This window comes from Peromyscus maniculatus, chromosome 5 (genome assembly GCF_049852395.1).
Source record: "Peromyscus maniculatus bairdii isolate BWxNUB_F1_BW_parent chromosome 5, HU_Pman_BW_mat_3.1, whole genome shotgun sequence".
Classification (NCBI taxonomy): domain Eukaryota; kingdom Metazoa; phylum Chordata; class Mammalia; order Rodentia; family Cricetidae; genus Peromyscus; species Peromyscus maniculatus.
In genome coordinates this window covers 105,117,728-105,134,972 of record NC_134856.1, presented here as the reverse complement: position 1 = coordinate 105,134,972, position 17,245 = coordinate 105,117,728, and the positions used below count along the sequence as shown (strand labels likewise).

Here is a 17,245-nt window from a genome sequence, read left to right as displayed (position 1 = left end):
ATGTATTTCCAGTAATTCTGTCCAAATTAGTTCTTAGACAGCTTCCTCAGTTTTGCAGCTGTGTATTATTCCATCATATAACATACCCTTGTTCATCAAACCACCCTCATTCATCTGGGCACAAAGGTTGCTTATGATTTTTACAGTTCCAAACACTGCTACAGTTCCAAACACTGCTACAAGGCATAGCTCTCAGTATACAACCCAAAGCTTTATTTTTTTACATAAATAAAAAGTGATACCTAAGATAATAAATAAGTACTCTGTTTATTATAAAACATCTCATCCACAAAGTCTACCTTTAGTACATTAGCTATGATAGATCATATATAGCATCATATTAAAATGGCAAAGAATTCAGAATTGCAGAGCAAAAGGAACCAAGAACATGCCTCCAATTTCTTTCACCTTTTCTACAAATCACATTGTTCTTCTTACCACATTTGCTAACCTGTCCAAAATGGGGGTGATCAGAGTGTCCTACATCTCTAACACTCCCTAGAGATGATTTTAAAAGTCAGACAGGAATAGTGGGTTATGCCTATCACTCTAGTACATAGGAGGCTGAGACAGGAGCGTTGAGTGTGAGTGAATCCTGAGTAAATGTGTGTTGTTTGACATAGACATGGTTATGGAAAGAAAGAAAGAGAGAGAGAGAGGAAAGAAGGAAGGAAGGAAGGAAGGAAGGAAGGAAGGAAGGAAGGAAGGAAGGAAGGAAGGGGAGAGGAGAGGAGAGGAGAGGAGAGGAGAGGAGAGGAGAGGAGAGGAGAGGAGAGGAGAGGAGAGGAGAGGAGAGGAGAGGAGAGGAAAGGAAAGGAAAGGAAAGGAAAGGAAAGGAAAGGAAAGGAAAGGGAAAAAACAGTGCATTAGCTCCAAGGTGGTGGCAAAGCTTTCCTCTGGTAAGGCTCAAAAGGATGGCAAAGCTTTCATCTGGTCCAAGTATTAACAGTGTATACAGAAAACATCCACCATTGCTTTCTCCCCCATGACCCCCACCCCAGATGTTATAGCCTGAAGACTGATCCCTACAGAGACTGTTCCTGTAAGAGTAACTAAATTTTCCCTTGACCAGTTGTTTACAACTGTTTGGCTGCATGCCTACCCCATCTTCCTAGCACGTGCTCACATCCTACCGGTTTGTCTGGTCCCAGGTTTTTGCAGGTGTTACAGATCATCTTGGTTGGCAACTTGGCACACCTGGAAAAAGGGAATTGCTCCCACCAGATAGGCCCAGGGGGATGTCTGTGGGTCATTTTCTCGACTTCTAGTTGGTGCAGGAGGGTCCATTCTGCTGCAGGTAGTGCCATCCCTAGGGACCGAGCTATACAAGAAGAGTAGCGGGAAGTAGCTCTCTTCAATTGGTTTATGCTCAGGCTCCAGCCTTGATTTCCTTCTTGGCTTCCCTGGAGGATAGACTATAACCTGTAATCTGAAATAAACTCTTTTCTCCCCAAGCTACTTTTGGTCATAGAGTTTATTACAACAGAAAGCAAACCAGAACAGGCAAGGCCAGATTTCCACGGAAATACTCACATGACAAGAAACAAGTTTGCCTCAGTTCATTCCAGTCAGAGTTGCAGCAGCTCTCAGACTTGGCTGGGTAAGAGCATCTTATGAAAAAACTAAAACATTCATATTTTGAGACATAAGGAGAGTCATTAGTCAGAATCATCTGGAGAAAATTTGGGGATTTGTATTTGAAATACAGGAATGAAGATTCACCCAAACATGTGTGACTCTGCTATTGTTAGCTTGGCTGGCAGACTAATGTAAAAGAGTGAAACCTTTGATACTGTTGCATCTCATTATAGAAAAGTATCAAAATCACTTGATTTAATGTTGGGCAATGGTCATTGCCTTCTCTGTTAAGTAAACAGTTTTAGTCTCAGAAAATGTATCATAAGGGGAAGAAACAGAGGACTTGATTTGTCTCAAAATTCGGGGAGTTTAAGTGCCCCCCCATCTTGAAGACAATGAGATACAAAGAAACCAAAGATGTTGGAGAACAACATCAATGTGTCCTGTAAAATCCTACTGTTTGCAGGAGTATTTTTGTTGACACAGCAAAGGGGTTAAATCCCCATTCTTCAACAGGAAACACCCTACAGTCTCCCACTCTAGTTAAGAGCTTGAATGAATACCGAAGACTGCATTTGTTAATACATGAAATTGAAAACTTACATTATATCAGAGAAATGCTGATAATATAAATCACTTTTATATCCAATTTAGCATGAAAGATAATCCTACAGGATTTTACAAACACCTCATTGACAGGGTGTTGAACTTCCGTGGTCTCTTTATTAGCATTGTCCGTGTGTGGAGTGGTTTGGAGCAGTGAAACTGAGAATGTGATGTTAGAGCCAATCCTATCGCAAACCAACAGCTATCATGTTACACTATCAGCCAGCATTGCATCTTATCTCCGTAGTGGGAGGCCTTATTATCTCTGAAGACAATTTCAACCAAACTTCCCAGAAATAATCATTGTCGTTGGCTTGCATCGTCCTCTTAGACTTTTCCTTGGTTGAACAGCTGAACCCACTCTTTGAACGTCTTGAAAGGCGTGTCTTCAGAAAACAATGATTCTGCTTAATGCCTTCTCAAAGCTAATTCTAAGATTAAAATCTTCACTCCTCATTCACCCTGCATGTCACTTACATTCAAGGAGATCTGGGAAGTATGAGTCCAATGTCTTCATGAGGGCTAACCATATATGGAGAACAGTTGTTCAGTAACAGGTCTGAGTTTCTCTAAGATGGGAATAGGGATGTTCTGAGCTACACTTCTCATGTATTTTTCTCTTGATCAATGATTCAATTTCAGTTTTATCTAGTTTTAATATAACATAGTACAATTTAGTCCTAAAACATATGCCAGAAGAACTATGCAAGACTCAAAAGATATTCCTCAAAGTAAAGCTCTCCTTCACTTCCAAAGACATCGAGAACATCATCTATATACTACTTGGAAATGAGTTATTTTCATGCCTGCACCATAGGTAGGTCTTGGACTCTCCCCACACCCTTATACTCTGAATTTAAGGTACCTCAACCCAAAGGAGTAGTTGTCCAGAGAGAGAAAAGCAACAGCCCCGCCCCCAACCCTTGGGAGCAGAAAGAAAAGAATTATCTTAAGAAATTATTCAAAAACTTAGGTAGTACGGGCAGAAATAAAACCATAGATGCATAGGCTCATGGCCTAGGAGAGCAGAATTTAACTCAAAATGGTAAATAATCTGCTAAACATTGAACTAAACCAGTTTGATGAACTCAAATGCCCTCGGCTCAATAGGCAGGACTCTCGGAGGAGCTTGTGTTACTTCCCTCACTTAAGTGCAGATTTGTAATAAAAATCCTAATGCCAGTGGCATGGTTTTGGGCCACATAAGAAGCTAACCACTTGGAGAATCGTCTTTGATGGGTCAGAAAACTGTACAGTCGAAGATCAGTTTATAATTTACGAAGAAAATAGAAAGTTTTGTTTCTCCGAGTTGAAATTTGCTGAGCACCGCGGGAAATATTGCAAGTTTTTGGCAGAAGGCTTGGTGCTTTGCTTACAATTTGAGATGTGCATGAAGCCCGAGGCTTCGGGGAACATTATTTGAGAAAAATCGAGCAATTCGATGTAGGGAATTTTGACATTTTTGGCTTTTTTTGAGGTGTAACAAACACAACTCGGCATCCAAGAGGACACTCCGCGGCTGCCAGCGAGGCGGGCTGGACAGCGCACCAATCACGACGCAGCTCCGCCCTATATAAACGGGCGGGCGCAGCGCCGCGGCCCGAGTCCCGGCCAGTGCCTCTGCTTCCGGCTCGAGTTCTCTCTTCTCTTACATACGCTTCGCCATGTCCGAGACCGCGCCTGCCGCGCCCGCCGCACCGGCCCCCGCCGAGAAGACACCCGTAAAGAAGAAGGCACGGAAGGCCGCAGGTGGCGCGAAGCGCAAGGCGTCCGGACCCCCGGTGTCCGAGCTCATCACCAAGGCTGTGGCCGCCTCCAAGGAGCGCAGCGGCGTGTCCCTGGCCGCGCTCAAGAAGGCGCTGGCGGCCGCCGGCTACGATGTGGAGAAGAACAACAGCCGCATCAAGCTGGGGCTCAAGAGCCTGGTGAGCAAGGGCACCCTGGTGCAGACCAAGGGCACCGGCGCCTCCGGCTCCTTCAAGCTCAACAAGAAGGCGGCTTCCGGCGAGGCCAAGCCCAAAGCCAAGAAGGCAGGCGCGGCCAAGGCTAAGAAGCCCGCGGGCGCAGCCAAGAAGCCCAAGAAGGCTGCGGGAACAGCCACTCCCAAGAAGAGCACCAAGAAGACCCCAAAGAAGGCGAAGAAGCCAGCTGCAGCTGCAGGAGCCAAAAAAGCTAAGAGCCCGAAGAAGGCGAAAGCAGCTAAGCCCAAGAAGGCGCCCAAGAGCCCTGCCAAGGCGAAAGCGGTGAAGCCTAAGGCGGCCAAGCCAAAAACCGCCAAGCCTAAGGCAGCTAAGCCAAAGAAAACCGCAGCCAAGAAGAAATAAATTTTCTTTGGCAGACTGCTTAGAAGCCCAACAACCCAAAGGCTCTTTTCAGAGCCACCCACAAATCTCAAAAGAGCTGTTGCGCATTTGGTGGGGGCGTGGCTAGGGTGGGGACGCTGGCGAGTGGGCTGGGCTTCGGGAGACGTACAGAGCAATGGGTATCCGGGTGTTTAGGGCGTTTGGGAGTTAGCTGACATGGTGACGCTAAGTCTGTATTTAGTTCATTTCATGTACGGCTACGTAAGTGAATTAGACACGAGAGCATGAGGCAGCAAGTGGTTTAATCCTAGGTGCCACGCTGATAGGCAGTAAACTTTTAAGGAGGTAACAATTTAGGGTGGTTGAATCGTTGGCATTAAAAAGCTCTAACGCTCAGTAAAGCTACACAGCCTAGCCACCGCCGCCTAAATTTTCTCGCAGTTCTCACTGGTGAGTCACCCACAGAAACAGCGTGCCCTTAGAAACACGTATTTCCCACCTTGAGCAGCGATCGTACTTGAGTAGGTTAGCTATAGCAAATTTGTGCAGTTTAGTTTGTACTTCCTGATTGGTGAGCGCGAAGTGACAAGACAGCCAATGAAAGAGTAGACCTTCAAGTGCCGTTTACGTTCCTATTCGTGACGAAACACTAAAACTAATCCAATCCTGAAGGAAATCTGATTAACCTCATTTGAATACTGCGTAATGTAAATGGTTGTGGTGTAACTGGTGGCGGGACGCTTATTTTTCCAAATGTTTGTTTAGGGTTCCTGTTGGAGGGAGTTAGAATTTTGTACAATGAATGTCTGAGCCGGCAGAGTCCGCGCCCGCCCTACAGGACTCTTTCCCTGTCACCAGGGCGCAGAAGGACGGCAAGGAGCGCCTGCTCAGCCGCAAGGAGAGCTACTCGGTGTACGTGTACAAGGTGCTGAAGCAGGTGCACCCCGACACGGGCATCTCATCCAAGGCCATGGGCATCATGAACTCGTTCGTCAATAGCATCTTCGAGCGCATAGCATTAGAGGAGTCGGGCCGCATTACAAAAAGCAACCGACCATCACATCTCAGTAGATCCAGACGGCCGTGCGCCTGCGTGGCTCGGAGCTGGACAAGCACCAAGGCGGTCACCAAGTAAACCAGCCAAGTAGGCATTTTCACTCTTGATTTTTCAAAGGCTTTTCGGAGCCGTGTATCTTTTCAACAAATGAGTTGTGGTTTCAAGTATCCTCAATCTTAAAATTATGTTCCCCCACCCCCCACCCCCAGTCTGTTGGGCATGTAGTCAAGATGTCTAGTCCACGTTAGCCTGTAATTCCCAGTTCTAAGTGAAAATTCCTCACGTGCTCCACCATGCCCGCCTTCTCCTGCTACTTGTGTTTGTGAGAAATTCGTGGTGCCCTGGAAATGCGGGAAATGGCAATAGCTTCCAGGAGCCACAGATTCACTGGCACATACAAGGTCCGTATAGTTAATGCGCTGTCACTTACAGATACTAAAATTAACTAAAGTTGTCGTTTTAAGAGTGCAGCTCTCCGTTCCCGTGCTAAAGTGTCCAAGTTCCCCTTCTAGTGACTGAATTGGTCTTAGACTCCCAGGATTCTTCTCCCTGAGCACAAATGAGCATGCGCAGACAATCTCCTTTCGCTTGGAGCTTTTCCTTTTCTTTTTCTCCCCAAACTTTTTCCTTCTATAAGGTATGTGCTACTGAAAAGGGATCTAAGACAGGGGTTCCCACAGAAATGTGGGTGTTTGGGGATGCTTGCTTTGCAAGCCAGCCAGTTTCGGAGTGACTGGGTTTGCCACTGACAGAGATTAGGCTCTGGCGGAAGGGAAAGCAATCTGGGATGATCAGGTCCTCTGTTACTGTATCTTAGACAGTTTCTTAGTTCACGGTCAGCTTTCAGTAAGTATGTTCTCGGGGTACCCCGCGAGGTGGCGCACCTGTGATACCCGAGAAGGAAGAAGAAGGTTGAATTCTGAAGGAGGAAAACCCAGGTCTGCCAGGTGTAGCTGTTTGTTTACAAGATAGACTGGCCTCTTGCGATTGGGGAAGAGATGACAGGAGCGAAGATAATGGAGAGGCTGGGAAGGGGCGTGGCTAGGAGGAAAGCAAATACATGTCAAAATCAAGGTATGGGTCAGGCTGAATTTGAAGCAAATTGGGTGTGATGGAGGAAGTATGGTGATATTTTACTTGTGCTGAAATGTGATTTTATTTGTATGTTAATAAATAAAGTTGCCTGGGGGTCAAGCCATTTAGCAGAAGTCTGGCAGTGGTAGCACACGCCCTTAATCCTGATCACATGACAGACAGAATCTCTGTGTGTTCAAGGACACAGCCAGCATGGAAACACGAGCCTTTGCCTTTAATCTCTTTGTTTTGTTTTTGTTTTTGTTTTTGTTTGAGGGGGGCACAACAGGGTTAATTTGCTCGCTTTGTAGACCAGGCTGGCCTCGAACTCACAGAGATTCGCCTGCCTCTGCCTCCCCAGTGCTGGGATTAAAGGCGTGAGCCACCACCACCCGGCAACACGCCCTTAATCTCAATACCAACCATAGAAACCTGGAGGTCTGTATAGACCGGCTGTGAGCAGGAGGTCATATGCTTGGGTTTACAACCAATGAAAATAAAGGGGAAGGGGAAGGACTACAGAGACATCAAGGAGTAAGAAGGTGGTTTTAGCTCTTGGCTGCTGCTCCATCTCTGGGCTTTTAACCCTGCATTTGGCTCTGTGTTTCTTATTTAATAAGACCGTTCAGAATTACATCTACAGAGGAAGTAGTGAATTTAGAAACTTCTCACACTCTCATGAACAGATTTATATTGTGGGGTTAGATTTTTGTATAATATGGTAAGTTTGATACCTGTATGGATAAATAAAAATCCTGAGATGTTTTCCTTTCACAAAATAGGACGCTGGTCAACTCAAGGGATTTGACCTGTGTGAAACCCAAAGAACTACAGTTGACTTTTGCCCAGCCTAAACGTGGGTACTTAACGCGTTACATGCAGCTGAACCATCAAATGGAACCTTAACCAGAATCTTGAGCAAGTGATGCTGAGACACCAGACCAAAGCTCTTTCCTTACGGGGGATGATCTGGAAATCCACACTGTCGGGAACAGGTGGCCTACCCCCAGATGACTACACAGACAAGTCCAAGCTCTGAACTTAGTTCTGGACCAGGCTTGTTTATTTATTCCCAGCATTCAGACTAAAAGATGCAAGCTGCTAAACTGAGCATCCAATTAAGGTTTTGTTAAAGTGGTTTGTGTCGTGGAGAACCAGGTAGATCTGGTAATAATTATTACTGTGCAGTCTTAGAATGTTGCAGAAATCGTGGCTGAGAATTTTCTAGGGTTGATGGATTTCTCAATACTAGAAATAAATAAATGAAAAAATATTACAAAATGGTCATCATGTAATGTTGAGTCAAACTATAAGCTCTTAACAATACAATTCTCATGGTCCAGAGGCCTTCTTCTGGCCTCCTTGGGTACCAGGCACACATACAATGCACATATATAAATGCAGGCAAAACATTCATACACATAAAATAAAGACAAATAGATGTCTTTGAAAGAAAGAAAGAAAGAAAGAAAGAAAGAAAGAAAGAAAGAAAGAAAGAAAGAAAGAAAGAAAGAAAGAAAGAAAGGAGTGTAGTGGCATGTACCTTTAATCCCAACACTCATGAGGCAGAAGCAAGCAGATATCTGTGAGCTTGTGGTCAGCCTGGTCTACATATCAAGTTCCAGGCAATGACTACACATGAGACCATGCCTCAAAAAAAGAAAAGAAGGAAAGAAAAGAAAGGCAGATAGTCATCATTGTCTTTGAAGTTCCTTTCCAAAATGATCACTTGGGAGCTTATGAAGTATAACATTTGTGTGTGTGTGTGTGTACTATCTACTGAGTTGTAGTTTCTTTCCAACTCTTAATTTTCAGTTAGTAATTATTTATAGATCTCATCCATTCTGTTTGGGCATCTTGTGAAATCGCACTCTTCCCTCTTTTAACCTGTTTAAAGAAGGATAGGTAGAGTTCCTATTGGTGGTTCATGCTCGCATTCATAAGACAGATATTTTCTCATTCATGATGTACTATTAAATAAAAATATGTCAGATACATTTTGGTGATATTTTACATGATTTTTTCCAACTTATTTTCACATATGACTCGTTGTGTTACTTTCTCTTTGAGGCTTACCTTCCCTAGGTTTTTGCCATTAAGATTATGGTGGCTTCATAATTGGGTTTATCTGTTGCTGTGTTTAAAAAAAGAAAAGAAAAAGAAATAAAAAACACAGTACTTGCCGGACGGTGGTGACGCACACCTTTAATCCCAGCACTCGGGAGGCAGAGCCAGGAGGATCTCTGTGAGTTCGAGGCCAGCCTGGGCTACAGAGCAAGATCCAGGAAAGGCACAAAGCTACACAGAGAAACCCTGTCTCAAAAAAAACAAAAACAAAACACAGTACTTAAATCACTGAGTATCTAACATTTATTATCTCTCTGGGTCAAAAATTAGGTGGGGGATTAAAACTCAGGGATCTTTCCTGAGGTTAAATTAAGATGAAATCATGGCTGTGATCATACATGAGCTTTGAAATTCTTGAATGTTCTAACCAGCTTCAGCATTTATTATACAGAGCTCTTATGAAATCTCAGTGACCATCTTCAAAAGAAAGAATCCCAGCATGAAAAACTGAGACAAGAAAATTGCTGGTAATCCCAGGACAGCCTGATCTACATAATAATTCCTGGTCTCAGAAAAAGAAATGGTAGCCGGGCATGGTGGTCCACGCCTTTAATCCCAGCACTCAGGAAGCAGAGCCAGGTGGATCTCTGTGAGTTCGAGGCCAGCCTGGGTTACCAAGTGAGTTCCAGGCAGGGCGCAAAGCTACAGAGAGAAACCCTGTCTCAAAAAAAAAAAAAAAAAAAAAAGAAAAAGAAAAAGAAAAAGAAAAAAAAAAGAAAAGAAAAGAAAAAAGAAAGAAAAGGGAATTAAAGCATGAAAATACATGCTTATAAGACAATTAAATCTCAGTACTGTAGAGTAAGAGATGATGAAATATGAAAATAATCTGGATTAACAAAGTAAAGGGTCTTAAAGTTAGGCACAAATTTCTGACATGGTGGTGCATGCCTTCACTCTCAGCACTTATAGAGGCAGGCAGACGAATGTGAGTTTGAGGCCAGCCGTGGCCTGCATAGGGAGTTCCAGGACAGCCAAGGAAAACAAAACAAAGCTAGACACAAAGTTAAAACTAATTAATATGTAAAGTCTAAGACTACTGATTGACAGATTTTTAAGTATAATATTGAAAGCATAAAATATTATATTAAGAATTAGAAAAATATATAAAAGAAGAAACAAAATAGAAGAAGTCTTGAAGAATTACAAAGCAGTGAACCTATGATCTCCACATTTGGGAGGTGGAGGCAGGAGAATCAGGAACTCAGGGTCACACTGAAATACATCAAAAGTTAGGATTCATGGAGAGCTTGGGCTACATAGTGAGTACATAGCAAGATCCTATCATAAATAAATAAATAAGCCATTGTACACAAAGTTATAGACCATTATAACAAAATAACATGTATTAAAATCATCCAAGACAAAGTCCAGAATGGCAGATGATTCAAGCACTGTCTTCTCTGAGTAATGATATAAGACAACATGATATGCTGTTCTGAGAAAAGTAGGCATGCTTGAGATAGAAGTGAATGCTGTCAATGAGACTCCATGGTATACTTAGCCTGAGAACTTTGATGTCCCACTACTGTTCTCCATGGAAGAGGAGCACGTGTTTGCCATAGAGACATTTATTTCCTATGCACTGAGATACACAGCAGCGCCCTCATTCAACTGGAGAGACAGTTTACACCCTCAGTTCAGACTCAAATCTTTGTGGCTGAACCATACAAGGCAAAGCAGCGATTAAATAAATAAGCTACTGAATGTGAAATGCATTATAAATAAATAAAGATATGTCATGTGCTCAAATTAGGAGAGTCACCCCAGAATCTAATTTTAGGCTCTCTGGCAGCAGGGAAAAACAGTTTCTCTTAACTGAATCCTGAACTTCCGTTCATATTTATTGATTACACACAAAGACTGCATTTGGGGCACAATAAGTTCCTCATACCAAAGCCCCTTTGATCTAGTCTATATGTTCTCTAAAGGAAATGCAACCTTTAGTACTTATTGTATACTGTTTGCAGTGCCCAATAATGCAAGACCTCCAGTTGTGCCTGGATAGTCTTGTGGCCAAAGTCATACAACAGATGGAAAACTCCTTCAGAAAAACAACTACAAATCACAGAAAACAATCACTGTTCTCTACTATGATTTCTTCAAGGTCTAGGTACCTTCACCAAACACTAATACATTCAACTGTTACCCTCGATATAGTGAGAAACAACTGTTACATCCTAACATTTATCCTAGATACAATGACTCTACTAGATTCCCACTACAAAGATACATATTGACAACCCAGGAAAACCCCCAGAACCTTGACAGTGAGATTTGTTTCTCGAGTTCAATCCCATGCACACGAGTGACTGCTTATACTGATGAACTTTGAGTTTCTTTCTGTCCTGACACAGATGTGGCCTTGTCAATGTTTCCACTACAAATGACTCTAGTAGACTGTCTGGAAAAGCCCAGGGTCACTGGGAAACAAAATATTCTTTAAAGATATGATGGTTTGAAGGAGAATGCCCTCCATAGTCTCATTTGGTCCCTAGCTGGTAGAACTGTTTGGGAAGGATTGGGAAGTGTGGCCCCTTTGGAAGAAGCATGTCACTGGAGGTAGAATTTGAGGTTTCAAAACACTCCAGCCATGCCTAGTTCCCTCTCTCTGCCTCTTGCTGGTAGCCATTATGTAAGCTCTCAGCTATTCCTGCCACAATGCCTTTACTCCACCATCATGGACTCTGTAACCCTGTGGAGTTCTGAGTTAAGTTGACTAGTTAAAATGTCTCCACACTAACATGTCCTCTTGTGTCCCTGTTTTCCTCTCCCTCTACTCATTCATTACAGTTGGTACCAATGCATGGTGACTGGTTGTCCCCATTTCCCATCACCAAGACTACATAGGACAAAAGAAGCCACGGGGGAAAGAACATTTTTTCATCCTTTCTGTTTTGTTTTTAGAGACAGGGTTTCACTTAGTAGCCTCAGCTGTTCTGGAACTCACTCTGTAGACCAGGCTGGCCTCGAACTCATAGAGATCCACCTGCCTCTGCCTCCCGAGTGCTGAGATTAAAGGTATGTGCTACCACTGCCCAGCTCATCCTGTCCTTTTAATAGCTAAGGCTCTTCTATACATACAGAATCAAATATTTGTAGGATGACTTCATTAATTCATTTAAAGTGCACACATGCTTGTGGCCACTGGTCTAGAGGACCAAGATAAGCTGTTAAAATGGTTTCATTGTAAGAGAAGTCCAAACTATTCAGCTACAGTTATTTTAAAAATTGAGATAACTCATATAAATCTCTGAAATTAGTGATGGCTACTTATCTACTAGTCAGAGAAAATTAGCAATCTTTATATTTTTCATCCCACTGAGTTAAAATGAAGATGGAGAAATCCTTTCAGATCACAAATAATTAGATTAGGCAAGGAGAATCACCTCTGTAACATTTGTGAGTCAGAGGCAGGAAGAAGGCTGCAAGTTCAAGGCCAATTGATCGGCATAGTGAATTCCATGTCAGCCTGGGCTACAAAGCAATATCTTGTCTCAAGAACAATAACAACAAGGGGCGGGAGGTGATGGTGCATATCTGTGTCCCTAGCATGTTCAACAGAGAAACAGCAAGATCAAGAGTTCAAAGTTAGCTTCAGCAGTGTAGTGAATTCAAGGCTAGCTGGGCTATGTGAAACTGCCTGTAAAAAGAAAGGAAGGGCCGGGCAGTGGTGGCGCAAGCCTTTAATCCCAACACTCAGGAGGCAGAGGCAGGAGGATCTCTGTGAGTTCGAGGCCAGCCTGGGCTACCAAGTGAGTTCCAGGAAAGGCACAAAGCTACACAGAGAAACCCTGTCTCAAAAAACCAAAAAAAAAAAGAAAGGAAGGAAGGAAGGGAGAGAGGGAGGAGAAGAAAGGAGAGGGGAGAGGGAGAGAAAAAGAAAGAGGTTTTAAGCTATTTGAATCCAACCCAAGCAGGCCAGCTGAGGGAGCTGTCATCGAGTCACATCATTCATGCCTGTTTGGTAATGTTTGGTGATTGGAGCCGCTGTCTGCAGGTGTTGGAGGGACATTGAAGCCGGGATCCCCGATGGACCATTGCACAAGCACACATCAAAATAACCCTCGTTCCTTAGAAGAACTAATAATCTGATGACAAAGGTGATACCTAACAAATGCACCCTTTTGCTTTCTTTAGTGAGGAGAGCGGTGAATGCAGAGAAGAAGAACGTGCATAAATAACTGAAAACACAAATCTGTCCTGGACATTCTGAAGTGTAAAGTGTCAGAGCTGCCTGGCAGATCCCACCGTAACCCAGTGCGTTCTGCTTAGGCACAAGCTGATCCTTCAAAAGGAGACGGCAGCCTGAGGAAAAACAGTAAGCAAGTTGTTAGAGCTTTTCTGTTTGATTTGTTGTTGTTTTTGTTTGTTTGTTTAATTTGTCAAAATAGAATTTGCTTCTGTTACAGGGTTTACCTGCTAGGAAGTCAGTTTACGCCGGGGAGCCTTTGAAAGAGAAGTCAGAATAAGTGATGGAGAAAGTCTGTAAATGGAATGTTAGGAATAATAACATCTGTGGAGAAATGAAATTCGACATTCATTGGTGGCTGACATCGTTCTTCCAACGGAAGATGTGGGGACAGGAAGAAGGCAATGTGAAGGCTGTCTGCATGCAGCTGGCTGCTTCCTGGGCACTGCTGGGACATGGGAGTGTCTGCATCAGCTTCCTCTGACACAAAGGACATGACAACTTTTATGCTACAGACAGCAGATCTGCCACAACAAACAGTCCCTTTGGGGCACATGAGCCATAGCATGTTTACAACCTCTGACACAACAGCACCGTTGACAAGTCGGTGACCCATCTTTACAAAGGTCTGCTCAGTGGACAGTGGTACCTTATGATGTAAGATAAGATAGCGCGAAGTTCTAGCCAGAGCAATAAGACAACATAAGGAGATTAAGGGGATTCAAATTGGAAAGGAAGAAGTCAAGCTTTCCCTATTTGCAGACAACATGATAGTATACTTGAGTGACCCCAAAGATTCCACCCAGGAATTGATAAAGCTTATAAACACCTTCAGCAACATAGCAGGATACAAGATCAACTCAAAAAAATCAGTAGCCCTCCTATATACAATGGACAAAGAAGCTGAGAAGGCAATTAGAGATACATCACCCTTTACAATAGCCAAAAATGACATAAAATACCTTGGGGTAACACTAACCAAGCAAGTGAAGGACCTATATGACAAGAACTTTAAGTCCCTGAAAAAAGAAATTGAAGAAGATCTCAGAAAATGGAAAGATCTCCCATGCTCATGGATAGGCAGGGTTAACATAGTAAAAATGGCAATCTTACCAAAAGCAATTTACAGATTCAATGCAATCCCCATCAAAATACCAACACAATTCTTCACAGATCTGGAAATAACAATACTCAACTTCATATGGAAAAACAAAAAACCCAGGATAGCTAAAAGAAACCTGTACAATAAAACAACTTCTGGAGGCATCACGATCCCCGACTTCAAGCTCTACTATAGAGCTACAGTAATAAAAACAGCCTGGTATTGGCATAAAAACCGACATGTGGACCAATGGAATCGAATTGAAGACCCTGACATTAACCCACACACCTATGGACATATAATTTTTGACAAAGAAGCCAAAAGTGTACAATGGAAAAAAGAAAGCATCTTCAACAAATGGTGCTGGCATAACTGGATATCAGCGTGTAGAAGGCTGCAAATAGATCCATATCTGTCACCGTGCACAAAACTTAAGTCCAAGTGGATCAAAGACCTCAACATAAATCCAGCTACTCTGAACCTGCTAGAAGAGAAAGTAGGAAATAGTCTTGAACGCCTTGGCATAGGAGATCACTTCCTAAATATAACACCAGTAGCGCAGACACTGAGACAAACAATCAATCAATGGGACCTCTTGAAACTGAGAAGCTTTTGTAGAGCAAAGGATACGGTCAACAAGGCAAAGCGACAGCCTACAGAATGGGAAAAGATCTTCACCAACCCCACATCTGACAGAGGACTGATATCCAGAATATATAAGGAACTCAAGAAATTAGACATCAAAAGGACCAACAGTCCAATTGAGAAATGGGCTTTAGAACTAAACAGAGAATTCTCAACAGAGGAATCCCAAATGGCTGAAAGACATTTAAGGAATTGCTCAACTTCCCTAATCATCAGGGAAATGCAAATCAAGACAACACTGAGATACCACCTTACGCCTGTCAGAGTGGCTAAGATCAAAAACACTGAAGACACTTTATGCTGGAGAGGATGTGGAACTAGGGGAACTCTCCTCCACTGCTGGTGGGAATGCAAGCTTGTACAACCACTTTGGAAATCAATATGGCGCTTTCTTAGAAAATTGGGAATCAATCTCCCCCAAGATCCAGCTATACCACTCCTGGGCATATACCCAAGAAATGCTCAATCATACCACAAGAGCACTTGCTCAGCTATGTTCATATCAGCATTGTTTGTAATAGCCAAAACCTGGAAACAACCTAGATGCCCTTCAACTGAAGAATGGATAAATAAATTGTGGCACATATACACAATGGAATACTACTCAGCAGAGAAAAACAATGACATCACACGGTTTGCAGGCAAATGGATGGATCTAGAAAAAATCATCCTGAGTGAGGTAACCCAGACTCAGAAAGACAAATATGGTATGTACTCACTCATAGGAAGATGCTAGATGTGGAACAAGGATGACTAGACTGCTACTCACATCACCAGTGAGGCTACCTGGAAAACGGGACCCCAAAAAAAGACACGGAGAAATGGACGAGATCTACATGAATAGCCTGGTCATGAGTGGGAACAATGAAGGGTGACGGTCGAGGGAAAGAGAGTGGGAGATCCTAGCTGGATCAAGAAAAGAGAGGGAGAACAAGGAATAGGAGACCATGGTAAATGAAGACCACATGAGAAGGTGAGAAGGGGAGGAAGCAGAGAGCTAGGGAGGCCCACGGAGATCCACAAAGATACCCCCTCAAAAGACTGCTGGCAATGGTCGCGAGACGGCAGGAACTGACCTACTCTGGTGATGGGATGGCCAGACACCCAGATAGTGGTGCCATAAACCCCATCCAAGGACTGAGGAATCTGAAGGCAGACATCCACGGCTGGGCCCCTGGTGGAGCACTGGGAGTCTAATTAGTGAGTCAGAAGAGGGTTTATATGTGCGAGAATTGTTGAAGCCAAGGTTGGATAAAGCACCGGGACAAATAACCAAATGAATGGAAGCACAGGATCTATGAACCAAAGGCTGAGGGGCCCCCAACTGGATCAGGCCCCCTGAACGGGTGAGACAGTCATTTGGCTTGATCTGTTTGGGAGGCAGCTGTGCATTGGTGCCAGGTCCTGGGCTCGTTGCATGAGTTGGCTGTTTGAATCCTGGGACTTATGCAGGGACACTTGGCTCGGTCTGGGAGGGGGGAATGGACCTGCCTGGACTGAGTCTACCAGGTCAACCCCGGTCCTCGGGGGAGACCTTGATCTGGAGGAGGTGGGAATGGGGGGTGGGCTGGGGGGAGGGGTGGGCGAGAGGGGGAGAACAGGGGATTCTGTGGCTATTATGTTGAACTGAATGGTGTTGTAAAATAATAATAATAAAAATATTTAAAAAAAAAAAAAAAAAAGATAAGATAGCGCATGCTCTCCTGTTTTACAAGCCAAGGAAGAGCAGACTGAACTAGAAAGATGAGAAAAATAATACACATGAAGACAAGATGTGAGGAATAACTGTCCCCTCACTGAGATGCGTACTTAGAGTCAGGCATGGTGACAGCCTGTAACCCTAGCACTCAGGAGGCAGGGGATGCCCCACTTTAGCACACTGAGCCTGCCGGCTTCCTGAACTTCTAGCTCAGAAAACACAACTTTCTCCTCTCCATCTCACTCCTCTGGGCAGCTGCTAGATCTCCAGCTTGCCTGACCCTTGTTTTTGTGATACCTCAGTAAAACCCCCCACTCTATCCCCTACAGACAAAGAGAAGCTTAAACCAGGATTCCTAAGTGTAGATAAGAACTTAGACCCCTTTTCCCCAGGTGGCTGTATCTGCTACAGGGACTTTGGAAAACAGTCAGGATATTCGACCAAAAGACTAAAAAGGGAGGCGGGTTAAAATAAATTATATGGTCTGTGCCTTTAAGAACTAGCCTCACAAAGAAAGGGGAGTGCTCCTTCCAACCTCCCTGCTGTGAGTGAGAGATTTGGAAGAGCCTCCCTGGAGGCTTGTAAACTTAGAATACACCTTGCTTTTGCATTCTGTACCAGTGGTGGCTTTGGGGATGCGATCTAGGCACAACAAGACTTTCACTCTATTGTCTCCAAAAAGGGGCCTTAGACAAAGATATCTCAATATAGATAGACCCAGACCAGTTTCAAGTCCCCAGAAATGATGGCACCAGCCCCAGGAACTCAAAAGAACAAAGTCAGGTTTCGTGAGACCTAGTTGTTTACATATTTTTATTTGCTAACATTAACAAGTGTATTGTTTTCAAATATGGGCGCAGTATAG

General features: G+C 43.6%; 2 protein-coding genes across 2 annotated transcripts; both read left to right on the top strand.

Moving 5' to 3' along the window:
* The first annotated feature begins 3,773 nt into the window (after window positions 1–3,773).
* Window positions 3,774–4,562, top strand: H1-4 (H1.4 linker histone, cluster member). The gene has a single exon (XM_006993156.4). It carries the CDS (start codon window positions 3,849–3,851, stop codon window positions 4,506–4,508), a length of 660 nt encoding a protein of 219 aa, XP_006993218.1. The 5' UTR covers window positions 3,774–3,848; the 3' UTR covers window positions 4,509–4,562.
* A 112-nt stretch (window positions 4,563–4,674) lies between these two features.
* Window positions 4,675–8,615, top strand: LOC107399487 (putative histone H2B type 2-D). Its single transcript, XM_076573028.1, has one exon. The coding sequence runs from the start codon at window positions 5,290–5,292 to the stop codon at window positions 5,620–5,622; it is 333 nt and encodes a 110-aa protein (XP_076429143.1). The 5' UTR covers window positions 4,675–5,289; the 3' UTR covers window positions 5,623–8,615.
* Window positions 8,616–17,245: the final 8,630 nt, after the last annotated feature.